This window comes from Moschus berezovskii, chromosome 22 (genome assembly GCF_049115385.1).
Source record: "Moschus berezovskii isolate FMDL1 chromosome 22, NW_MosBer_1.0, whole genome shotgun sequence".
NCBI lineage: Eukaryota > Metazoa > Chordata > Mammalia > Artiodactyla > Moschidae > Moschus > Moschus berezovskii.
Genome location: NC_142481.1, coordinates 8800309 through 8825010, shown reverse-complemented (window position 1 = coordinate 8825010; position 24702 = coordinate 8800309). Strand labels below are relative to the sequence as shown.

General features: G+C 51.5%; 1 protein-coding gene across 4 annotated transcripts; it reads right to left on the bottom strand.

Annotated features, from left to right (window-relative positions):
* Positions 1-23465, bottom strand: ODAD1 (outer dynein arm docking complex subunit 1). 4 transcript variants are annotated; one of them, XM_055411710.2, is made up of 15 exons: positions 23215-23465; positions 22777-22869; positions 21447-21546; positions 21099-21288; positions 14746-14868; positions 14344-14457; positions 10995-11062; positions 5468-5655; positions 5116-5250; positions 4714-4796; positions 4450-4618; positions 2093-2256; positions 1890-1993; positions 1249-1327; positions 1-1055 (listed from the first exon to the last, which is right to left on the bottom strand). In XM_055411710.2, the coding sequence occupies exons 2-15, from the start codon at positions 22844-22846 to the stop codon at positions 534-536; spliced, it is 2109 nt and encodes a 702-aa protein (XP_055267685.1). In that variant the 5' UTR covers positions 22847-22869; positions 23215-23465; the 3' UTR covers positions 1-533. The 4 variants fall into 4 exon arrangements, with proteins under 4 accessions (XP_055267685.1, XP_088686943.1, XP_088686941.1 ...); XM_088830817.1 differs by lacking the exon at positions 22777-22869 and having other exon boundaries at positions 21404-22719; XM_088830815.1 differs by lacking the exon at positions 22777-22869 and having other exon boundaries at positions 21447-22719.
* Between the last annotated feature and the right edge of the window lie 1237 nt (positions 23466-24702).

Genomic DNA, 24702 nt, shown 5'->3' with positions numbered 1-24702 from the left:
AAAAGTCAGACTCCGGCCTTTATTTCCTATGGTCACAGCTCATGCCAACCCTGACATCTTTGTCCCCATTCTTCCCCCACTAGTCAGTGCTGAGGACTCTTGAGGGGAACAAGGAACTACAGAGGCAGGGACATGAGATGCAAGGAGGGCCTGGGAGATGGAGGTGAGGAGAGGGAGTTAGAAATGCAGAAGGTGAAACAGGAGGGGAAGGGATCATCAGAGAGGTCAGAGCAGAGATGAGAAGACAGACATGGGACGAGCCTGGGACACCCTGATTGGGAAACCAGAGAACAGGAAACCCAGCACCTGAAAGGGAAGAGTGGGTCAGAAACGGAGCGTGAGACCAGGAGGCTGATGAGGGAGGAGCTGGTAGGAAGAGATGCAGAAACACAGGGAAGGGTTGATGCAGACAGGCGTGCAGGCCGCTGTCCCAGAGCTCGGTGAGGAAGGTGGAGAGTCCTAAGAGAAGTCGAGAGGCAGAGACCCAGAGAAGGTCCTGCAAGGAGCCAGGGGCGGGGTAGGGGCTGGGTGCCCTAGTAGTTGCTCTGGGAGTCCTTGCCGGTGCTGGAGGCCTGGCCAGTGCTGGAGGCAGGGCCAGGGCTGGACCCAAGGCCTCCACTCGATTCTGACCCAGGGCCTTTGCTCGCCTCAAAGCTCTCGTGGTCTCTGCTGGACCCCGCGTATCCAGTGGACCCCAGGTAGCTGCTAGAGTTGGGGGATCGGAAGGTCACCCGGCCCGGGATGGAGCCTCGACTGGACATCAGTCCCCCTGTAGTGGCGCTGGTGGAGCCGAAGGTCATGTGGCCTGCCCTCGAGTCCCCGAAGGTCACGTGGCCCACGCTGGAGCTGGTGGCGCGGCCTCCGCTGGACACCAGGATGCCGCTGGACTTGTGGCTCAGGATGGACCCGGGGACTTGACTGGGCCGCTGGGTCACCAGGCGCAAGCTGGAGCTGACCTTCTGGGCGTTGGAGGTCACGCTCGGGGTGCTCTCCACCTTGATGCCCTCGACCAGCTCCTTCAGGTGCTGCTCCTTCGGCTGCTCCCGGGCCTCCAGCTGCGGGGGAAGTGAGTTAGGGCCCCCGCGGGAGGCCCCGCCGGCGCCCCAGACCCCAGGCATCCCCGCCCCCGCCCCGCCACGTTCTGCTCCGCCCCGCCACGTTCTGCCCCGCCCCGTCACGTTCTGCCCCGCCCAGTCACGCCCTGCCACGCCACGCCACGCCACGCCCCCTGCCGGCGCCCACCCTCACCGCCTTCACCACAGAGCTCAGAAGCTCCTCCTTGCTCAGAGGATAGTCGTCTTTGGCCTCAAAACCTGGGGGGTCCTCCCTGAAGTGGGGGAAAAGACAGGAAGGGACTCTCGTCCCTACCCTCGAAAGTTCGATGGCTCCTCATTGCAAGGTCCCGAGGCCCTCAGCCACGCGCCGGGGTCAGAGCGTCTTTTCCCTGTCGGGTCCACCCAGGGTCCCATCGCCCATATTGAACCCGGAGACCCTACTCCTCCTGGCTCCCCCAAAGCACCCGCTTCATCTTCTACCCACGCCCCAAGAGCCACACCCATCCTTTAGTCCAAGGAAGTGATAATGTCAGCCGCTCAGTCGCCATGGACTCTTTGCGACCCCCTGGACTGTCGCCTGCCAGGCTCCTCTCTCCATGGGATTTTCCAGGCAAGAATACTGGAGTGGGTTGTCACTCCCTTCTCCAGGGGATCTTCCCAACCCAAGGATCAAACCTGAGTCTCCTGCATTGCAGGCAGATTCTTTACTATCTGAGCCACCAGGGAAACCCCCCCTAGTCCAGGGGATCCCCTCAAAAACGGTCCCTTCCCACATCTCGCCTCCATCCCCAGGGCATGTCCTCCCCAGCCGCTCCCTCTGACCCTCTGGCTCACAGGTTGTCTGGCGGCTGAGGCGGGGCCACCTTCTTAGGAAAATCCTCAGAGCTCTGGCCCAGCACCATGAGGGCAGCGTTGAACATGTTGGTGGAGGTATAGTTCTGGAGGGTGGAGAAGCCGGCTGTCTGGTCAGGTCTGTCTTCAAGGCCCCGGCACCCACCCCCACCCCCCACCCCCCGCCATGCCCTCTGCACCATGACCTGCGTTTCCAGAAAGGCCTGCACCGTCAGGAGCTGCACCAGTCGCTTCTCGATGAGGCTCAGGAAAAGGCTGATGTCCCGGTCTCTCATGTGGGTCTTGACCCCGAGGAGGTCATTGATGAGGGTGCTGTCACACTGGGCCCTGGTGAAGAGGTGCTGGATGTCTGGGGTCAGAGGGGACAGGTGGTCATGGACCCAGTGCCCAGTGGGTGCCAGCCCTCTCCTCCTCCTCATGGCCCTGCTGCCCTGGCTGGGGAGACGCCAAACAAGGCTTAAAGATGGAAAGGGACTTGTCCAAGTTCAGACTGCCAGGGGATGAGGGTTGGCGGGCATCTCGGGGTGCCTGGCCCCCAGGTTCCAGATGACAGAGGATAAAAAGTGAGGGAGGGGTTCCCTGGTGGTGCAGTGGTAAAGAATCTGCCTGCCAATGCAGGGGACAGGGGTTCAATCCATGATCCAGCAAGATCCCACATGCCAAGGAACAACAAAGACCCAGGGCCACAACTATTGAGCCCGTGCTCTACAGCCAGGGAGCTGCAACTACTGAGGCCACGTGCCCGACGCTGTGCTCCGCAACAAGAGAAGCCACCGCAATGAGACGCCTGAGCACCACAGCTCGCGAAAAAGCCCGGACAGGAACGAAGACCCAGCACAGCCATAAAAAAATAAATGTTTTTTAAAGCAAGGGAAGTCAAAGGGAAACGTGACCAGGACACCTCCACGTTGCCAGCCTGCTTCACACCACTCCGAGTCACCCAGCTTCCACCCAACCCAGCAAGTCCAGGCTCAGGCTGTATTTCTCCCACAGAAACTCAGACTTGTGCTCCACAGAAGTCAGAGGAAACTCACTGTAGCCTCGAGGCTGTGGGCATGACCCGCTCTCACGATTGTCCCTGATTGTATTTAGTTAACTAGTTTTGCGAATGAAATGAAAGGCACTCAAGACCTTGACAGAAATCTGCACCCAACCACAGGACAGCCCCACTGCCCACCCTGCCTCCACCACCTGAGCTCCAGGCTAACAGACATGGTTTCCTCCTGGGGTCCCTCCTGAACAACTAGCAAAACCACTCACACTAAGATCAGGCTCACAATCCACCCCCACCCCCTGCAAAGCAGCTCCTTCTCCAACGTTCCCATCTCATCCTCACCAAGCTGGACCTCTGTGCGCCTCACCCTTACCCCCAGAGTTTTATCAGCCTGACACCCCTGTACTCTGTCCTTTTCCTCTCCATCCTCATCCCCTCCCCTCCTACCCACCCCCTTCTCACAACCCGCCGAGGCCCCTCAGTTCTGTTCAATCCTGTTCAGTCGCTCAGTCGTGTCCGACTCTTTGCGACCCCATGGACTGTAGCCTACCAGGCTTTTCCATCCATGGGATTCTCCAGGCAAGAATACTGGAGTGGGTTACCATTTCCTTCCCAGGAGAAAAACCTCAGCCTGGCATGCATTTAGGATTTGAGGCTCTTCAGATCCCACCACGCCCCCTTCCATTCCCCTCTCTGCGCAAAGAACCTACCTTCCTTGAAACGCATCTCCAAGCCTGGACCCCTCCTGCTGGGAGCATCCCCCCCACCCCTTGCCAGGTTTTTGCTTACTCATCCTTTGAAATCAGCCTCAAGCATCATTGCTCCCAGGAGACCTCCCCTGTGATCCGACAGAGCTAGTGTCACGGGCTCTGCTGCTGGCACTTGACATTCTTGCTGGTTTTTCAAGGAGGGGCCCCACTTTTCACTGAGCACTGGGCTCCCCCAAATTCTGCACTCCATGCTGACTTAAAGGCATCCTCTCATTCCTGCAGTCCCCAGGGTATCCTCTATCCCAGCCCCTGGGTTACGAGTATCCGAGTATCCAAAGCCAGTCTCTTATCCATCTCCCCAACCCGCCCAGTCCTCATCACCTAGCACAGGGCTTGGTGCTGTGGCAAACAGGGTCTACCAAGACTTGAGGTCCTACTGTGCAGCAAGAGGCGGACTTCCTGCTTGCTCCCGTCACCACTGCTACCTCTCCCTGTCTCTCTCTGTCATCCCACCAATCTCATGCCAACCCCACGAAGTAGGCACTTACAGGGGGGCTCCGACAGAGGATACCACACACCAAAGTTCACAGATGGGGAAGCTGGGATTCAGAGCCAGGGCAGCCTGACTCTTGTCCCTCTGCAATTGGAAGGAGGAATGGATGCTGCTGCAGGATGGACTGATGGATGGATGCAGAATGGATGGATGGATATGGGACAGACAAGGGACAAGGGAATGCACAAAGTGGCCATCGGAATGTCTGTCCGTGACCAACTCTGGCAGGGCTCCCCGCCTGCTTATCACAGCCTCCCAGAAGGAGAAGCCGGGGCGCGGGCTCACTGGTCTTGAGCTTCTCCAGCTGCCCGCGAAAATTCTGGTAGCGGGCCTCCAGGTTGTCAGCCTCCGAGTGCACATCGTCCACGCGCTGCTGCAAGTCGGCCCGCTGCTGCTCCTGCTGCGCTCGCCGGTCCGCCTCGCTGCGGCGCCCGCTCACCAAGGCCTCCTGCATCTGCGGGGGTAGGGGCGCGATGCTGGGCCCAGCTCCGGAGGGGACACAAGGAGGCCAGAGGAGTCGGGCATGGGAAGGGGGCGGGTCTCACCCACCTCCTTGATCTCCTCCTGCAAGTGCTCCAGCTCCGAGTTCTGCTCATTGATGAAGGTGAACTCCGCGAAGTTCCGCTCCTCCACTGGGGGCCAGTGGGGAAAGGCAGGGTCCGGAGAGACAAGAGACGCGCAGGCAGAGACAAACACAGGAGGAAGGGGTCAGAGGGCCCGAGGTGGGAGAAGGAGGGAGATTGGGGAAGACGGGGAGGAGGAGGGTGCGGACGCAGGGCGGACAGTAAGAGTCCAGTAGAGCGGAGCCTGATCACTGGGCCCTCCAGCGCGGGTAGGAGACACCCCAGGCCCGAAGCGGTGGCCCGCAGTGACCGAGACAGAGCACAGTCTGCACTGGATTCCGGGGGCCTGGGGCCGCGAGCCTGCCCCTCTCCACCCCCAGGCACTCACACTCCAGATACTTTTCCACCAGCAAGTCCGGGTCGCTCTCCCCGGTCAGCTGGGACAGTTTATTCAGGGCGTCCTCGTAGCGCAGCACCAGCTTCTCCTGGGAGGTCTTCCGAAGGCCTTCGGCCACCTCCCGGGCTGGAGGGCGATGGGACAGTGAGGTCGCCGTCGGGGCGGTCACCAGCGCCTGGTATGGCCTGGGCCCGGAGGCCGGTGGGGAGGGGGCGGCCCCGCAGTCGCGCAGACCCCGCCCCACCCCGCCCCTGGAGGCCCCGCCCCGCCCCTGGAGGCCGGCAGCCCCGCCCCTCCCGCTGCCCCGCCTGCCGGCGGCGGAGCTAACAACTCCCAGCCTCACCCCGCTGCTCGCGCTTCTCCAGGACGGCGGAATCCGGCTGCCGGTCGCCGTTCTTGAGCTGGAGGAAGTGGTGCAGCTGCTCCAAGTGCGCGATCTGCCGCTGCAAGATCTGCACCTCCGTTTCGTTCTGGGCCACCTCCTTCTCAGCTCTCTCCCGCAGCATGCCTAACTTGGTCTTCGCCTCTTCCCTGGGAGGGATGGGGGATAGTTAGACCGGGCTCAGGGAGACAGGAGGTTAGATTTGGGGTTAGTCTGGGGCCCAGGGAGGGGCGGGGTCAGCCTGGGTTTGGAGAGTGAATGGGGCAGGGTTAGCTGTCAGCCTGGGGTCTCAGGGATGGGGGAGGTCAGCCTTGAGTCACAGAGATGGACAGAGCCATCCTGGGGTCACAGGATGCGTGGGGTCAGCCTGGGGTCCCAGGGATGGGGCAGAATCAGGTTGTCACAAAAGGCAGAGAACTGTCTAGGTTCCTAGTGGTGGATTAGGATGGGGTTACGGGGCAGTAGAGGGTGGAGGAGGAGAAGGTGGGTGGGCCATGTAAGTGACTGATGGTCTTGCCCACTGAGGGGGCACCGCTGCAGTTCCTGCCTGGGGCATCGGGGAAGCCTGGCCGTTATTATGTGGCTATGGAAGAGGAGGCAAGAGGCGATGATGGCACAGTTAGAGATGATACTCAGACTCCCAAAGGTGGACCCAGGTGATCAGGTGACTGTGCTGGAGTTTGGGGAGGGGGTGGCTAGTGTGGTTGGAAAGATAAGCTTGGAGCCTGCAGGACCTCACGTGGGACAGGCAGGAGCCATCATCAGCACTTGAGTGCTCACCCTGTTAGGATGCTGGGACACCTGCTGACTGAAACTCCCCTGACATGCTCAGCTGAAGGTGAAGCTTTTAACAGTAGTGCAGCCAACCATGAACTCAGAGTGCCCCAAGCCTGCGTCACAGGTCACAGGATCAAAGGTCAGAGGGTCATTAGGTGGGGAGACCAGCAGCTCAGTCTTCTCAGGTCCCATGGACCAGTCTAGTTCCCCTTTCCACGCCTTTGCCAACCTCGGTTGCCTCGACTCAGGGCACAAGCTTCTGGCTCTACTCAAATTCTGCTGAGTCCTCCCTGGTGGGAGCCCTCTCCTGGCACCAGCCTGCAGAGACCCCTCTAGGAGCCCCTTAGGGATCTGGACTCACAGTTCTTTCTGTGTCTTGGGCCCCAGGCCCACTGAAGGGCCGGGAAGAGGGAACCCAACTTCCCAAGAGCCAGGCCCTGCAGGAGATGTCCTAGAGCAGCCCACAGGGGTCCGTGAGGTAGATCTCATTATTACTGCCACGTCACAATAGAGGAAACAGAGGTGCAGAGAGGGGAAGCAGCCTGCCCAGGCCACCTAGCCAGGAAGCACTGGTCTGACAAGAAGTGTTGGTCCTGACACCTGTCCCTTGCCTTCCAGCTGAAACCACCCTGTCCTTGCACCCAGCTGGGCTGCCCACTGCAGTCAACTGGACAAGTGTTGGCAGGGGCCAGATGCTTCTGATGCAGACAGGCCAACAGACTGTCACCGGTGGGCCTTAGCAGAAAAGACGAGGCGGGTCAGTCAGATTCTCTCCTGGGAATTTACACTGGGAGGCGCTAAGAAGGGGACAGCAGGAAGCCAAAGCTAAAAGGATGCATAGAGAGAAGCCACAAGAAGTCATGTTACGAAGGCCAAGTTAGGAAGAAGCCAGAGCTCTGCATGAACAGAAGCCATGAGTTGAGGCTCTGAAGAGGTCATGGCAGACCACAGGTAACAAATGACAGCATCAGCCAAAACAGGACTCCCCTGGCGGTTCACTGGTCAAGATTCCATGTGTCCACTGCAGAGGACACAAGTTTGATCCATGGTCAGTGAATTGAGATCCCACAGGCCATGCAATGGGGCCAAAAAGTAAAAATAAATGAGTTTTTTAAAGAAGTATAATTTAAACAACAAACAAAAAGAATCAGCCATAAAAATGCAGGAAGTCCTGAGAGATGCTACGACGTGGGTGAACTTTTGAAAGCGTTACTCCAAGTGAAAGGAGCCAGACACAGAAGGACAGTCATATCATTTCATTTACATGAAACGTAAAGATACATTTAGGGAAAGGTAGATGTACAGGTCACTCATCCAGATGACAAGGAGACTGGTTGCCGGGGGCTTGGAGAAGAGGGGACTAGAGAATGACTGCCTACTGGGCACAGATCTCCTTTTGGGGTGTTGGAAACAGAAATGATGGTGCACAGCGTTGTGAATGTACTAAATGCCTCTGAAAGGTGCACTTTAAAATGGTGAATTGTATGTGCATCTTAACTCAAAGCAAGGAAGGAAGAAGGAAAGAAAGAAAGCAGAGAGAGAGAGAAGGAACAAAGAAAGATTATAGAAACCTTAAGGTAGATTTGGGCTAGAGCCAATGTCTCATGAAATCACGAACCATGATAAGCAGAAGTCGTAAGGTAGAAACAAGATACTGAATAGAAGCTAAGAAACCGCTTGGAGTAAGAGAACAGCACTGAAGCTTAGAAAGGAGAGAGAGAGCCCAGAGGCAGAGAGAGATGCCCATCAGTTGAGCAGCTGGGTTTTCAGGGTTCCACACAACATGGCCCTTTACCTGAAGGTGTCTTGAGAGAATCTCTGTCTCTTTCAACCAATATTGATAAATATCATAGCAAACACCCTCTTCCAACAACACAAGAGAAGACTCTACACATGGACATCACTAGATGGTCAACACCGAAATCAGATTGATTATATTCTTTGCAGCCAAAGATAAGAAGCTCTATACAGTCAGCAAAAACAAGACTGGGAGCTGACTATGGCTCAGATCATGAATTCCTTATTGCCAAATTCAGACTGAAATTGAAGAAAGTGGGGAAAACCACTAGACCATTCAGGTATGACCTAAATCAAATCCCTTATGAATATACAGTGGAAGTGAGAAATAGATTTAAGGGACTAGATCTGATAGAGTGCCTGATGAACTATGGACAGAGGTTCATGACATTGTACAGGAGACAGGAATCAAGACCATCCCCAAGAAAAAGAAATGCAGAAAAGCAAAATGGCTGTCTGAGGAGGCCTTACAAATAGCTGTGAAAAGAAGAGAAGCGAAAAGCAAAGGAGAAAAGGAAAGATATACCCATTTGAATGCAGAGTTCCAAAGAATAGCAAGGAGAGATAAGAAAGCCTTCCTCAGCGATCAGTGCAAAGAAATAGAGGAAAACAATAGAATGGGAAAGACTAGAGATCTCGTCAAGAAAATCAGAGATGCCAAGGGAACATTTCATGCAAAGATGAGCTCGATAAAGGACAGAAATGGTATGGACCTAACAGAAGCAGAAGATATTAAGAAGAGGTGGCAAGAATACACAGAATAACTGTACAAAAAAGATCTTCACAACCCAGATAATCACGATGGTGTGATCACTCACCTAGAGCCAGACATCCTGGAATGTGAAGTCAAGTGGGCCTGAGGAAGCATCACTACGAACAAAGCTAGTGGAGGTGATGGAATTCCAGTTGAGCTATTTCAAATCCTGAAAGATGATGCTGTGAAAGTGCTGCACTCAATATGCCAGCAAATTTGGAAAACTCAGCAGTGGCCACAGGACTGGAAAAGGTCAGTTTTCATTCCAATCCCAAAGAAAGGCAATGCCAAAGAATGCTCAAACGACCGCACAATTGCACTCATCTCACACGCTAGTAAAGTCATGCTCAAAATTCTCCAAGCCAGGCTTCAGCAATATGTGAACTGTGAACTTCCAGATGTTCAAGCTGGTTTTAGAAAAGGCAGACAAACCAGAGATCAAATTTCCAACATCCGCTGGATCATCGAAAAAGCAAGAGAGTTCCAGAAAAACATCTATTTCTGCTTCATTGACTATGCCAAAGCCTTTGACTGTGTGGATCACAATCTGTTCCGTTCCATCGCTCAGTCGTGTCCGACTCTTTGCAACCCTGTGGACTGTAGCCTACCAGGCTTCTCCGTCCATGGGATTTCCAGGCAAGAATACTGGAGTGGGTTACCGCTTCCTTCTCCAGGGGATCTTCCTGACCCAGGGATCAAACCCAGGTCTCCCACATTGGAGGCAGATGCTTTAACCTCTAAGCCACCAGGGAATAAACTGTGGCAAATTCTGAAAGAGATGGGAATACCAGACCACCTGACCTGCCTCTTGAGAAACCTGTATGCAGATCAGGAAGCAACAGTTAGAACTGGACATGGAACAACAGACTGGTTCCAAATAGGAAAAGGAGTATGTCAAGGCTATATATTGTCACCCTGCTTATTTAACTTATATGCAGAGTACATCGTGAGAAACGCTGGGTCGGAAGAAGCACAAGCTGGAATCAAGATTGCCAGGATAAATATCAATAACCTCAGATATCCAGATGACACCACCGTTATGGCAGAAAGTGAAGAAGAACTAAAGAGCCTCCTGATGAAAGCAAAAGAGGAGAATGAAAAAGTTGGCATAAAGCTCAACATTCAGAAAACTAAGATCATGGCATCCGGTCCCATCACTTCATGGGAAATAGATGGGGAAACAGTGTCAGACTTTATTTTTCTGGGCTCCAAAATCACTGCAGATGGTGATTGCAGAGACATTACTTTGCCAACAAAGGTCCATCTAGTCAAGGCTACGGTTTTTCCAGTGGTCATGTATGGATGTGAGAGTTGGACTGTGAAGAAAGCTGAGTGCCGAAGAATTGATGCTTTTGAACTGTAGTGTTGGAGAAGACTCTTCAGTGTCCCTTGGACTGCAAGGAGATCCAACCAGTCCATCCTAAAGGAAATCAGTCCTGGGTGTTCATCGGAAGGACTGATGTTGAAGCTGAAATTCCAGTAATTTGGCCACCTGATGCGAAGAGTTGACTCATCTGAAAAGACCCTGATGCTGGGAAAGATTGAGGGCAGGAGGAGAAGGGGACAACAGAGGATGAGATGGTTGGATGGCATCACTGACTCAATGGACATGAGTTTGGGTAAACTCCAGGAGCTGGTGATGGACAGGGAGGCCTGTTGTGCTGCAGTTCATGGTGTTGCAGAGAGTCGGACACGACTGAGCGACTGAATTGAAGTGAACCAACGCTTCCTACATTCCTGGCCCCCTGCGTCCTGAGCTTACTTAAATCTGTTTATTAATTATTTATCTGTTTGTTTATTGGGAGCACCACGGGGCTTGTGGGATCTCAGTTCCCCAACCAGGAACTGAACCCGAGGCCTTGGCAATGAAAGCCTGGAATCCTAACCAGTGGGCCACTGAAAACTCTGCTGAAGTTTCTCTGTATCCCTGTGTGCTACGTGCCATGGAGACAGGGGCCAGAAGGGCAATTCATCCACCCAAGAAGAAGGACCTTGCCCCGAGGAGCTGGAAGATTGGTGGAGGAGGGGCGAGAAAGCGCATCTTACGAAACAGTTGGGGGCGGGCTTCTGACAATCTGTTTCATGAGGTGGGAATCTTCCCACTACTTTCTTAAGAAAATGCTTAGACTGAGTCATCTAGGACACCTCCCAGGGCCCTACCTGACAGTGTAGGCGGAAGTGGAGGAGACCATGAGGTTCCTGACCGAGTCCTTCAGGAGCTGGATCTCCTGCCAAGAGAACAAGACCGAGGCCACTTCTGATGCCCTCACCACAGGAGGGCTTTCCTTTGAGCCTGTATCTCCCCAGTAACAAATGGGTTTCCTGTGCCTTAGAAATGTGGCCCTTCCTAGTTAGCGGCAACCCATGAAAGGGTCTTCAAGGAGGTACCAAGGGAGAGGAAAGCCAGACTGATGACCAGGAATGCAGTGAAACACCCAACTCAGGATATTCTTAAGAGTGCTGACCTAACTTTGTGGTAGGGTCAAAATATTGTGTGAATTTCAAAATTGTGACCACACTAATCTCTTCCCTAGTTCTGTGGAAGTGTCTGTGCAGAGTTATGGGTAAAAAGGGTTCTTTCAGGAGAAAGAAGGGAGGAAATTGCATGTATATATTTTTACATATGTAGTGTATATGTGTGTACTAATGTGCATAAACACATATGCATCTATGTTGTGTGCATCCTCAGTTGTGTGCGACTCTTTGCAACCCCATGGACTGTAGCCCACTAGGTTCCTCTGTCCATGGGATTTCCCAGGCAAGAATCCTGGAATGGGTTGCCATTTTCTCTTCCAGGGGATCTTCCTGAAGCAGGGATTGAACCCACGTCTCTTGCACCCCCTGCATTGGTGGGCAGATTACCACTAGCGCCACCTGGAAAGCCCCTATATATGTAAATGCACACACACACACACACACACCCTTTTGCAACAAGAAACCCAGGCTAGAGAACCAGAAACCATAGGGGCTGAGTGGGAATGGAGTAGAAGAAATGATGAGGAAATGACGTTTCCGTGGGAAACCTTTGGAATAGTTTTTGAAATTTATTTACTCATTTGTCTGTGCCAAGTCTCAGCTGTGGATCTTGGGATCTTCAATCTTTGTTGCGGCATGTGGGATCTAGTTCCCTGACCGGGGATGGAACACCGGCACCCGCGTTGGGAATGCAGAGTCTTAGCCACTGGACCAGGGAAGTCCCTGGAATAGTTTTGATTTGGGAACCCGTCAATGGTTTACGTGTTCACAAAGAAAATTCAATCAACAAGAATAGGAGAACTAAAACCAAATACAAAGAGAAGCAAATGAACCTAACTGTATTTCAAAGAACAGAACCACAAAGAAGACCAATAAGAAATAGGAACTATCCTAGTAACTTCTGAATAAGGTGTAGATGGATGGATGGATGGATAGGTAGATACCCATGCCCGCAAAGCCCTCAAACAATCAGCAAATGAATTGTGAACTCTCAGGCTCAAGGGTTGTTAGTACAGTTGTAATAATTCCAAACGTCTCTTGGGTATTTTGTAGGGTTGAACATGAGTACGTATATCAATGCTATTGGCAGCTAGAGTCCCCACTGTGGGGGAAAACAAAGATCAAATGGGGAGTGTTCAGGACTAAGGCAGTGGTGCTGGGGTCAGAATGAGAGACACCAATGCAAACTCATGATTTTAAAGCGTGTGTGTTTTCTAGCTCTCTTCAGAGAAAGGGCCTCAAATCAGTGACATCCCAGTAGCAGTGAGGACTCCTAGAGCCTATATTTTGGCTTCTCAGCACCTCCTTCCCACTGGGAAGAACCAGGACTCTTTGAAGAAACGCTAACTCGAGACTTAAGGCAGAACAAGTACAAGAAAGTCTGGACTATCTTCTTGTGCCAGAAAATAAAGAAGTCCTGGGGGGGCGGGCAGGGGGACGATGGGCTTGTCAAAAAAGGTAGCTTGAGGGCACTCCCACCAGAGAAGTCTGGGACAATTTGAGCATCATAATAAGTAATGAGCACTATAGATTATAACTCATAGAATAAAGTAAGAATACATGAATGCTTACTGACAACCCACAAATATACTTAAGAAGTTCTTCCTTAAGTAACATGCCATTTTCTAAATGAAGAAGAAATGATAGAGAGTTAGAAAAATCACTCTTTGGCAGCCATTACAGTAATAATTGGACTTCTCAGATGGCTCAGTGGTAAAGATTTCACCTGCCAATGCAGGAGACTCTGGTTTGATCCCTGGGTCAGGAAGACCCCTGGAGAAGGAAATGGCCACCCACTCCAGTATTCTTGCCTGGGAAATCCTATGGACTGACGAGCCTGGCGGGCTGTAGTCCACGTGATCGCAAAGAGCTGGACACAATGCATGTATGCACAGTAATAATTATTCAGGCAAAAATCATCATGAGAGGCCAGAGTGGAAATGTGTTGGGAAACAGGATATTTACGGGTTCAAAGAATCTCCCTGCACCTATTAATTATAAAGAGGGAAACTCTATTAGAGAAACCTGGCTGACCAAGCAATCAAGGCCAACATCACTAGTTACAGGACAAACTGACGTTACGTGCTCCTGGTGTAATGCCCACAAATGACACAATACCACCTCAGTGATATTTCACCTAAAATGCACAACTTGAATCTAATCATGGAGAAAGATCAGATAAGCCCACATTGAGGGATGTCCCAAAGCACAGCTGGGCTGGGGACTTCCAAAATGTCAAAGTCATGGAGACAAAGAAGTGCCAAGAGACTGTTCTAGATGAAGGGAGCCAGGACAACCAAACTCACTGTGGGATCTTGGCCAAGAGCCTGCAGCAGGATAATTAAATTGACTATCACGGGATACCGTTGGAATAATTGTGAACTTTAAATATGGACTATTTAGAGCTGTAACAATGTTCAAGCTCCTGACTTGGGCAAGGGCACTTTGTTTATGTAAGAAAATGGTCTCGTGCTTAGGAAATAAGCACTGACATTCCTAATGACGTTCTGTAATGTCTACATCAAGCTCTCAAATCGTGACAATGTTATTTTCAGTAAAACACAATTACCCAGAGAGAGACAGACAGACAGAGAGAGAGTAAAATAGCAAATTACCAATCTTGGTGAAGGACTGATAGTTCTTTGTGCTATTTCTGCACATTTTTTCTGAAGATTTGCAATTATTTCAAAGTAAAATTTAGAGAGAGGAGAAAAGAAAAAAAGGAAGGGAGGGAGGTGGAAGGAGGCAGGGAGGGTTCTTCAGAGCTTATTGAGAAACGTGTGGAACGTAAATGGTCTGGCCGGAGCCTCTGTGCCCCCGGTGATGACACTCAAAGTGACATCTCTGCTTCCATCTGAGGCAGTTGTCTCTGTTGGAACATTTTCAGGTCTCCATTCCCTCCAGACTCAAGTAAATCCGTGGTTCTGGGCGGTTCTGCACTTGAGGCGGGAGGGTTGGAGAAGGCAGGGTGACTCTTGCACCCTCCTCTCCTCATGAGCTGGGCCAAGGGCTCCTGGGCTTCAGGGCCACTGACCTTCTGGAGCTTTCGGTCCACATTCAGATAGCGGTTCCTCTCGATCCGCAGGAGATCTAGCTCCTCCCTCAAGGTCGCGTTCTGAGCCAACTGGATGTCAAAGCGACAGATGACCTGGGGTGGGAGAGGGTGCTGAGAGCCTGTCTGACACCCAGCCTGCCTCCATTTTCCACTTTCAGCAGAGCAGAAGGCACTTGCCAGACTGGGGGCCCGTTCCCAACTGGGGACCGAGAGCGTCGCCAAGGACCCAAGCATCAGCCTCCTTCCCGGGGGGACTCTCCATCCCCCCGGGATCGTGTCTCCTGACCTGGTCCACCATTTCCAAAACTTGACTCCCATGCTCAGGTTTTCCTGTAAACCCCAGAGCTCGGTCCTGGGAACAGCCGAGAGGCGGCCCCTCACCTTGTCCAACTGGTTCTCGAGACTCTTGATCCTTCGCTGGCTCTTGACCTTGTGATCCTGGATGCAGCCTGGAGACCTGGCATTCTTGCCGTGGGCAGAGTTCCGGCTCTCCCATTCCTGGATCTGGGGAAAGAGGGTGGCACCTCTTGATTGAGGAAACGTGGGGAGAGACTGAGGGAGGGAGGGAGGAGGTGAGCGGGAAGGTGCGTGACCGAGGGCGGCTGACGGGAGTCATCAGCTGGACCCGCTTCTGAGACCAGCACCCAGCCTTCCACGCGGGGCTGGCTTCCAACCATAAGGAGCCGCCCTGCTGGCCACATGACCCAGGTCTAGACAATTTTCTTTTTTTTTTAATAATTTAAAATTTTTATTTATTTTTGGCTGTGCTGAGTCTTTTGTCTCGTTTCGGGGGGCAGGCTTCTCCTTGCGGTGGCCCCTCTGGTTGCAGAGCACAGGCTCTAGGGTTCGCAGACTTCAGTAGCTGCGGCTAGGCTTGGCAGTTGTGGCACACAGGTTTAGTTGCTCTGCAGCATGTGGGATCTTCCCAGATCAGGGATCGAACCCGTGTCTCCTGCTTTGGTAGGCAGATTCTTTACCACCGAGCCACCAGGGAAGCCCCAAGATAATCCATTTAGAGATGGATGTGTGCCCCAAGCTGAGCCAGCCTGAATCCTTTCTGGTCTTTTGGGAGAAACATGTGAGTGATCTGGGTGGATGAGACACCACTCACAGTGAACAAAGTGGAGACGAGAGTCTGAGAGTGAGATAGACTGGGACCTGGCACCCTTTGCTGCAAATGCTTGCCCCTGGACAAACATCTCCTCGAGTGTAACCTTTAAAATTCTATAAAATCTTTTTTTTAAAGAGAAGAAAAAAACAGATGAAGGCAAAGATCAGAGTGATGCTTCTACACACAAAGGAATGCCAAAGATTTCCAGGAGACCAGCAGAACATAGGCAAGAGACACACAACAGATTCTCAAGGCTTCCAAAGGAACCAGTCCTGCTCACATCCTGATTATGGACTCCTGGCCTCCAGAACTGTGTGACAATGAATTTCTGTCGTGTAAGCCACCCTAGGAAATGAATACATGCGCCAAGGCACCCACAGAGCGTTGCAGCAAACTCAAAGGGGCAACCATAGGGATAGTTTAAAATTTGAGGGAGACACATGGACATTGGTCAGACACATGAACTTGGGGCTCAAGGTCATTCCCAGGTTCAACAGGATGTGGCGCTACACTCTTTTGGATGACACATCTTTCTGAAACAGTTTTTAGCAGCAGCTGCAATTAAAAAAATAATAATAATCAAAACTCCAAAGTGGTGCCATTGAGAAATTGGGCAAAGCATACAAGGACTTCTCTGCTTGTGAATCTATCATTCTCTCAGTAAAATTTCAATTTAAAAAAAGAAAGCAAGTGTTGCACAGAAATCAGTATGGTATGAGTGGTGAGTCCAATCTAACCAAGATCTGAAAAGTTGCACAGCGCCCCAAAGGCACAAACATCCCACAGGTAATTGTGGTTTTTAAGAACTAAACACGATTTTCTTCAACTTATATATATATATATATTTTTTTTTTTTTTTCCAAGTGGTTTCTAGGTTGTTAGGATGCAAACCCTTACTGGGTTGTTCAGCCAAGCTGCTATAATAGAGTTGTTAGCAGTGCGGTACTGGGGCTCCTCAGACAGTGCTTGAAAGCTCAAGGGTACATTTTCAGGAAGTACATGAGTTCAATCGCTGGTAGCTTGAAATTGACTATTATACTAGTTTCTCAGTTCTGCAGAAAAATTACAGTCTTCTTCAGTATTCACAGATTAGTTCCAGGACTCCCCTCAGATACCAAAATCCAAGGATGCTCAAGTCTCCTTCCAGGAGACTTCCACCAGGAAGTAGGGCCCTTCCTGGTGGTCCAGTGGTTACAACTCTGCACTTCCAATGTAGAGGTCCAGAGTTTGCTCCCTAGGTGGGGAAGATCCCCTGGAAAAGAAGGAAATGGCAACCCACTCCAGTATTCTTGCCTGGGAAATCCCATGGACAAAGGAGCGAGGTGAGCCACAGTCCATATGGTTGCAAAGAGAAACGACTGAGTGACTGAGCACACACATATATTATGTCATTATAAACATATACCAGTTTATTTACTCATTCAAATATTAATGGACATTTGGGTTAATCTGGAGCTAGATGATATGAAAAATGCATCTATCAACACTTTTTCATGAATCCTGGTTCCAGGGTATATACTCAGAAGTGGCATTGTTGGGTGGGAGGATGGGTTACTGACAAATCTAAACCAGTTTCTAAACCAGTTTCTACTGGGGGATGACTTTGGTTTACTTCCTTCTAACACCATTTCCGTGGAAACCTACTGGGTTTAAGGTAAATACAGAATGCCAGCTGTGGTTCCCAGGCAACAATGTTTATTATAAAGGTGGCCCCTGATTGTGAACTATATCGGACTGGAAGGACTGTGAGTGGACTTGTAGACCCTGGAGACTTATGTGATCATGAATGAACAGAAAACTAGTTTCCTTGTGGGGTGTTTCTTATCATATATTCCTGGTGGGGTCTTACAAGCTGCTCTGATAATCGGTTACAAGTGGTGGCTCATGTTGAATATAAAAATACATCCCCATGCCAGGGTGGGCAACACCCACCCATATGGTATTGTCCAACTGAAGATGCTGAGAAGTAGCCCCTGAATGTGCAAGGAAGATGCACTGGATGCTGTCGTGCAAAGATGCTGCTTTTCCTGCCCTCTGTCCTTCTGCAGAGTTAAGTGAACCTGCTGCCAGGTGACAGCCTATCAGATCCTATGAGTATCATGGTCAGGTGGAGCCCAAGTCTGTTTCCGGTGACCATCCGTGTGGAGTGGATGCAACCCCAGATCACAGGGTATGTCTCTCTTCAAATTTAATAGATAATGAGGGAAAAAACTTTTCAGAATACACACGACAATTTAGACTCCCTCCAGTTGGTGGGGTCTTACGAACCAGCAGTTCTTTAAGAGTGCCCACTGTTCCTTCTCTCCCCAGCACTAGATGTACTTGGACTCTCACTTTTGAAGATCTGGTGAGTGTGTAATGAAATCTCCTTATGACTTTTATCTCTTTTTTGGGGCTGTGCTCAGTCTTTGTTCCTGCCTGTGGGTTTTCTCAAGTTGCAGAGAATTGGGGCTACTCTACTTGCGGTGTGAGGGCTTCTCATGGAGTGGCTTCGCTTGTTGCAGAGCACAGGCTTTAGGGCAGTGGGCTTCAGTAGCTGTGGCAAAAAGGCTTAGTTGCCACAGGGCATGTGGGATCTTCCTGGACCAGGAATCGAACCCATGTCTCCGCATTGGCAGGTGGATTCTTTACCACTGAGCCACCTGGAAAGCCCTACGGCTTTTTCTTTTTAAATTTTTTCCTTTTTGGCCTCTCTGCATGACATGCAGGATCTTAGTTCCCTGAACAGGCATTGAACCTGTGTCCCCTGCAGTGGAAGCATGGAGTCCTAGCCACTGGATTGCCAGGGAATCCCACACTGTTCTTTTAAGTAAATCTTAAGTCATCTTGTTCACTTCACTTCTCCATAAATCTTAGAATCTGTTTGTCAATTTCATCCATTAAAAATAGAAAACTTTTAGTGTTTTGATTGGAATTACACTGATTTTATAAATCAGTTTGGAGATCTGACATTTTACAACACTAACTCTTCCAATCCATGAACATGGTATCAGTTCAGTTCAGTTCAGTCGCTCAGTCGTGTCCGACTCTCCGCAACCCCATGAATCACAGCACGCCAGGCCTCCCTGTCCATCACCAACTCCCGGAGTTCACTCAAACTCATGTCCACAGAGTCGGTGATGCCATCCAGCCATCTCATTCTCGGTCGTCCCCTTCTCCTCCCGCCCCCAACCTTTGCCAGCATCAGAGTCTTTTCCAGTGAGTCAACTCGTCGCATGAGGTGGCCAAAGTATTGTAGTTTCAGCTTTAGCATCAGTCCTTCCAGTGAACACCCAGGACCGATCTCCCTCAGAATGGACCAGTTGGATCTCCTTGCGGTATACTTCTACATTTATTAAATTCTTCTTTGGGACTTCCCTGGCGGTCCAGTGGTTAAGACTGGTTTCCTACTGCAGGGGGTGTAGGCTCGCTCCCTGGTTGAGGATCCTGCATGTCAGGTAGAGTGGCCAAAAAAAAAAGATGTTTCAAATATTAAATTCTTCTTTTGTTGTTGTTCAGTCACTAAGTTGTGTCCAACTCACTGTGGCCCCATAGACTGCACCAGGCTCCCCTGTCCTTCACTATCTCTCGCAGTTTGCTTAAATTCGTGTCCATTGAGTTGGTGATGCCATCTAACCATCTCATCCTCTGCTGCCCCCTTCTCCTTTTGCCTTCAATCTTTCCCAGCATCAGGGAAATCTTCCCCAGCATTCTTTAATATTCCTCAATACACTTTTACAATTTATTCTATAGGGGACTTGCAAACTTTTGTTAGATTTCTTCCCAGGTACTTCTTTTGGCTATTATAAATGTCTTTTTTTTCTTTAATTTTCTAATAGTTACTGCTAATACAGGGAAATATCATTAACCTTTGTTTCCAGCCACAATGTTAAAATACCTTGTTAAATATGTTAGTTTTAGATTCTTTTGGACCTTCAATGTACACAAATAGATCATTAACAAATACTGATAATTTCATTTTTCCAATTTTTAAATTGTTTTATTTTTCTTTTCCTTCCCATACTGGGCTGGATAGGAATTCCAGTACAATGTCAAACAGAAATGGTGCTAGCTAACACCCTTATATTGTTACTGATCTCAAGGAGAATTTTTTTTACATGTTTTGCTATCAAATATGTTTGCTGTAGATGTTTTATAGTTGCCCTTCATCAAATTTGGGGAATCCCCTTTTATTCCTGGATTGCTAATAGTTTAACATGAATGGATGCTGAATTTTATCATACATATATATCTACATAGATTGTTGCTATGAACTGGTACAATCCAAGGATTGTCTGTCATCGGTTTCTGATGTGATAGGTTCAGAAAATGGGAGTAAGCATTTAGAAGTTGTTCTTGGGTTCATGCGAGCCACTCCCACTCTCCTGCCCAGATGTCCCCATCCAAATTCCTAGAACTTGTGACTATGTCACTTGAAGAGGCAAAAAGGACTTTACAGATGTGATAACGTCAAGGACGTTGAGATGACTCAAGGATAATCTTCTGAATTGTCTGGATGAGCTCAATATCGTAACAAAGGTCCTTACAAGTGAAAGAGGGAAGCAGGAGAGTCAGAATCAGAGAAGAAGAGATGACACAGGCATCAGAGTGATGCAGCTTGAGAAAGATGGACCGGTCATTGCTGGTTAAGAAGATAAAGAAAGGAGTCATAGGGACGTCCCTGGCGGTCCAGGGGTTAGGAATCTCCCTGCCAGTGCAGGGAAACACAGGTTCGACATGAAGACCTGGCGCTATCAAAATAAAATAAATAATTTTAAGAATAAAAATTTTTTAAAAGAAAGGAGCCATAAATCAAGGAATGCAGGCAGCTTCTAGAAGCAGGAAAAAAGCAGGAAATGGAGTCTCCCCTGAAGGCTCTTAAAGGAACACAGACTGTTAACACCTTGATTTTAGCGCAGTGAAACTCATTTTGGATTTCTGTCCTCCAGCACTGCAGGATAATTCATTGGTATTACTTTAAGTCAAGTGTGCGGTAATTTGTTACAGCAGCAATAGCAAACTAATACAGCCCACCAAGATAACTAACTTTCAGTCTCCCATTTGTGATCCAGCAGTGTGCAAGGAATGTGGAGAAGAGTATTATTTGGGGAAACTTTTGTTTTTGATATATTTGTGTGTGTGTGTTTACATCCATATGCATCTCTTTGTAAATGAACTGTATCACAGTGAGTCGTGGTCCTAAAAACGGAAAAAGAACACTAGCCTAGAAAAGTCACATTGTTTCCGGGGTCAAATAACAGGATCTTGAAGGCAACAGGATGAAAAATCGGTCTAGACTCTGCTGTATTACCCACATTTTCCTTTTGCAGATGAAGAAACTAGGGCCCGGAAAGAAGTAGACTCGCCCACCGTCACACAGCTCTGATGCGCCTGGACCAGAATTCTATTATAATGCAGGGTGCACTGACTCCAGAAGGTGACTCTTTCCCTCTTAACCGCCTTTTTGAAGGCATGGGGCTGTGCTAAGCAGTAAAGACTCATAATTCCTATGGGAGCCTGAACACAAACTCCCTTGAGAGGATGCTTTCAATAACCCCACTTTTTAGATGAGGAAGGTGAGGCTCAAAGAGGTTATGACACTTGCCCCTGAGTAGGATCCACCGAGTCTGGTCCCAGGACCCACCTGCTTGTCTAGGGCTTGGTTCTGCTCCTGCAGCTCCTTGACCTCGGCCTGCACCCGGACCTGGCACTTGAGCAGGTGACCCATGTTCTCTAGCCTCTCGCTGTCGCGCAACCGCCTGACCTGGCTCTGGGCAATGCCGATCTGCACCCGCAGTTTATGTCGTACCCGCTCCAGGCGCTGGATCTCCTCACTGCCCAGGCAGGGAGGGGGAGGGGAAGCCAGAAAGGGGCAGAGTTCAGCATCACTAAAATCCAGGCACACCGAGCCTACCCTCCCCTGTCAGACCCAGGAATGCAACCCCCCACCTCCTTAACAGCCCCCTCCGCGGCTCCAGGGACCCAGGCTCACAGCTGCTTGTTGATGCGCTGATGGACTTCTTTGCTGTAGGCTCGCCTTTCCTCTTCCATCACTTTGCATTGTCGCTGCAATCGGCTCAGTTCCCAGTCCACTGAGGCGCGGGACCAGGCAAGGGATTCATAGGAATCCAGCCCCTCCCTCTCCAAACCCTAAGAATTCTGGCTCCCTTAGGGGCTCACCAACTGCAGCTGAACTGCAGACCCAGACCCCCGCACCACTCTAGGGCTGCGTCTCAGTTCCTGCATCTCTCAAGCTTCCTCATCCCTGCATGGTACCTGTACCCTAAGCTGACCTCCGCATTCCCCACCCCTCCACCCCCAAACCCACTTCTATCCAGGGTTTGGGCACTCCTCTGTTTCCCCACTAGAGGGCACCCCAGGGAAGCTTCACAGTCCTCATCGGACCAGAAGCACAGGACCTAGAACTTGGGAAAGCTGAGGACATGTGCCAAGTCCCCAGGGGTGGGGGGAACACTTTTCTTGTTACATCCCTCCTGTTCAACCCCACCACCACATTCCTCAACCCCACCCTCCCGCCTTCTCACTCTCAGCCCATCCCCTTGGCTCAGGCCTCATCCTCCCGCTGCCTGGACCATCAACCCAGCCTCCTCCCCAACCTCCTGGCCTCCCTTCACAGCTCCAGAGGGTCTTTCCATGCCTAGAGTGGTCACAGACCTCCCTATGCTCCAGCACCTCCAAAGCTGCAGATCCAGCTGGAATCCTGGGGTTCCAGGCCCCACAAACCCGACCCTACCCACCTCTCTGGTCCCATCCACTAGCTCCCCATCCCCCACGGCCCACTGGTTCTCAACCAGGATCAATTCTGCCCCCTTAAGGACATTTGGCCATGTCTGGAGACATGTTTGATTGCCACAGTGTAGGGGAGGGTCGGGAGGGTACTACTGGCAAGCAGTGGGTAAAAGCCAGGGGAGCACTGAGCATCCTCCAGCACATAGAACCCTCCCCCTAATATCCAAGAATAATATGACATCTGACCCCAAGGGTCAACGATGTGGAGGTAAAGAAACCTTGCTATAGTCACATCCTGTTCTCTCTGCGGAAACACTCTTCCCTTCCTTCTCCTGTTGGTAATTCCTGGGAGAAGTTCTGGGCCTCACTCAAACTTCTGCAGGAAGTCTTCCTGGCCATCCCACTCCCCTGACACCCCACCGCTGGCTCCACCTCCATTCTGGAGCAAATGTGTTTAGCCACTAGAGGATGCTCCTGAAAACCCTCCCGGTCCCCAGGGCTCCGCTGCACAGGACCTGAAACATGGGAAAACCGAGGAAAAGAATGAATGAAATAAAGAATGTAGGAATTACCCATTCCCTCCAGGAAGGCCTCACTTCCATCCTCGGAGCGAGTGCTCCCAGCTGAGAGTCCAAAAGGCATCTTGGCCAAAGAGGGTGAGGCTCCTGTAGGGGCAACACAGGACCCCTTCAGACGGCGAGGAGAGGGCTAGGAGGGTGGTCGATGAATAGCGAGGGACTATGCACTGGAAGAGGGTGACCCCAGAACTGGCCTCTCTTTGAGTCTCAATTCCTCCAGTGAGTCAGAGTGGGGCACCTGTCAGATCTCTTCCCACGCCCCTCCCAACCTCCCCCCTCTCATATTCTGTCTTGCTTCGCGGCTCTGACTCTGGCACGGGGTCCTCTAGACTCTCGGTGTCTCTGAGGTGGGGCTGTTTGGGGAGGAAGCATCACAGAGGCAGGGGAAACCCCCGCCCTTGTCGGCTAAGGAGAGCAAGGCCCCGTCCCTACCTGCTGGAGTGCCTGACCTGTCCTGGGTTCTCCAAGCTCACTGTTGTGGTCTGGTTACTGGGGAGATAAGGGGCCAATGAAGGTCTGAGGACAGCAGCCGGGGAGGGACCAAGGTCACCGAGGAAAGCCGTGGGAGGGGAGGCTGGGGAGGAGGGGCCGAGGAGGCCACGACGAGGCCTTCAGGGAGGTCAGGTGCTAAGAACAGACGAGTTAGGGGAGCACTGCGAGGGGCGGCGCTGGGAGGGCTGAACCGTAAGCCTTGTGAAGGGCGGGACTGTAGGCCGGGCGAGGGGCGTGGCTGCGGAGGACTAGGATGGGCGGGGCTGAAAGGTCCTGTGAGGGGTGGGGCTTCGGGGGGCGAGGAGCGTGGCTGGAAGAACACGTGAGAGACCTGGCGGGAGGGCGCAGGCAGGACGCAGGTTCCCAAGACTTGTAGGGGGCGCTGAGGCTAACCGTCGAGATGATCTGTGTGGGGAGCACGGGGTTGTGAGGGGTAGGCTGTGTGCTTCCAGGAGGGAGAAGCAGTAGCTGAAAGAGCCTGTGGAGGCAGGGCTGGGAGGGGAACGTCTGGAAGGCTTTGGAACTGGGCCGAAGTCCGTCGGGATGGGGCGCGAGAGATGCGTGTATTAAGCTCATTAAGACCGCGTTATTCTGAGGCTTCATTAGCAGGCAGGTGGTGCCGATACCGGGAGTTGTGAGGGAGAGGAGCGCTTACCACCGCCTCAGGTCCTCAAAGCTGCTCACTACGCATGCGCGGCCAACGGCCTCTGGCGAGATTGCCAAAATCCTCAGCTGCCAGCGCTGTCCGCGCTCTGAGAGGCGGAAGTGGGCGGGGCCTATGGCGCTCCGTGCCGCCCCTGCTTTCCGGTCACGCCCTCCCGGGCACGCCCCTGAGCTCCGCAGGGCACGCCCCCCCTTTGACTGCCGCCTGCTGCCCACGTGGGCCTTCACAGAGCCTGCTCTCTGTGGGCGCCGCTCCTTGCAAGCTGGGTGTGCCCAACGCCTGCGGTTTCCTGTGGGAGGAAGCAGCCCGCGGGCGCTCAGCTCGTGGCTTTGGAGGCCCAGGTGGGGAAGATTCCACCACCGCCCTCGGGTACCCTAACTACCCCCCTTCTGTAGGGCCCTAGCATGGGGGACCCCCTGCCCCGAACATCTCCAGGGTACTCCAACCTGGCGCTAACTCCACTCTGGGAGTTTGATTCAGAGTTCTAGCTTCCTGTTCTCCACCTCCCCTTCTCAGATTCCATCTCTATAGCCCCTGGTTCCCAGAATCCTCCCAGGACTCAGGTCCAGCCCCTTTGCCTCCTTGAAAAACAAAAGGACCTCCAGTCCCTCATTTTTCCCCCAGTGACCCAGGCTTTCTAACTTACTTGGAGAAGTGAGTTCAAACCTCCAGTCTCTGTCCTTCTCAAAGATGTAACTACTTTACCCACCGCCAGCGACCTGCATTTTGTACACCCAACTTTTTAGCCTTGGGACCCAATGGAC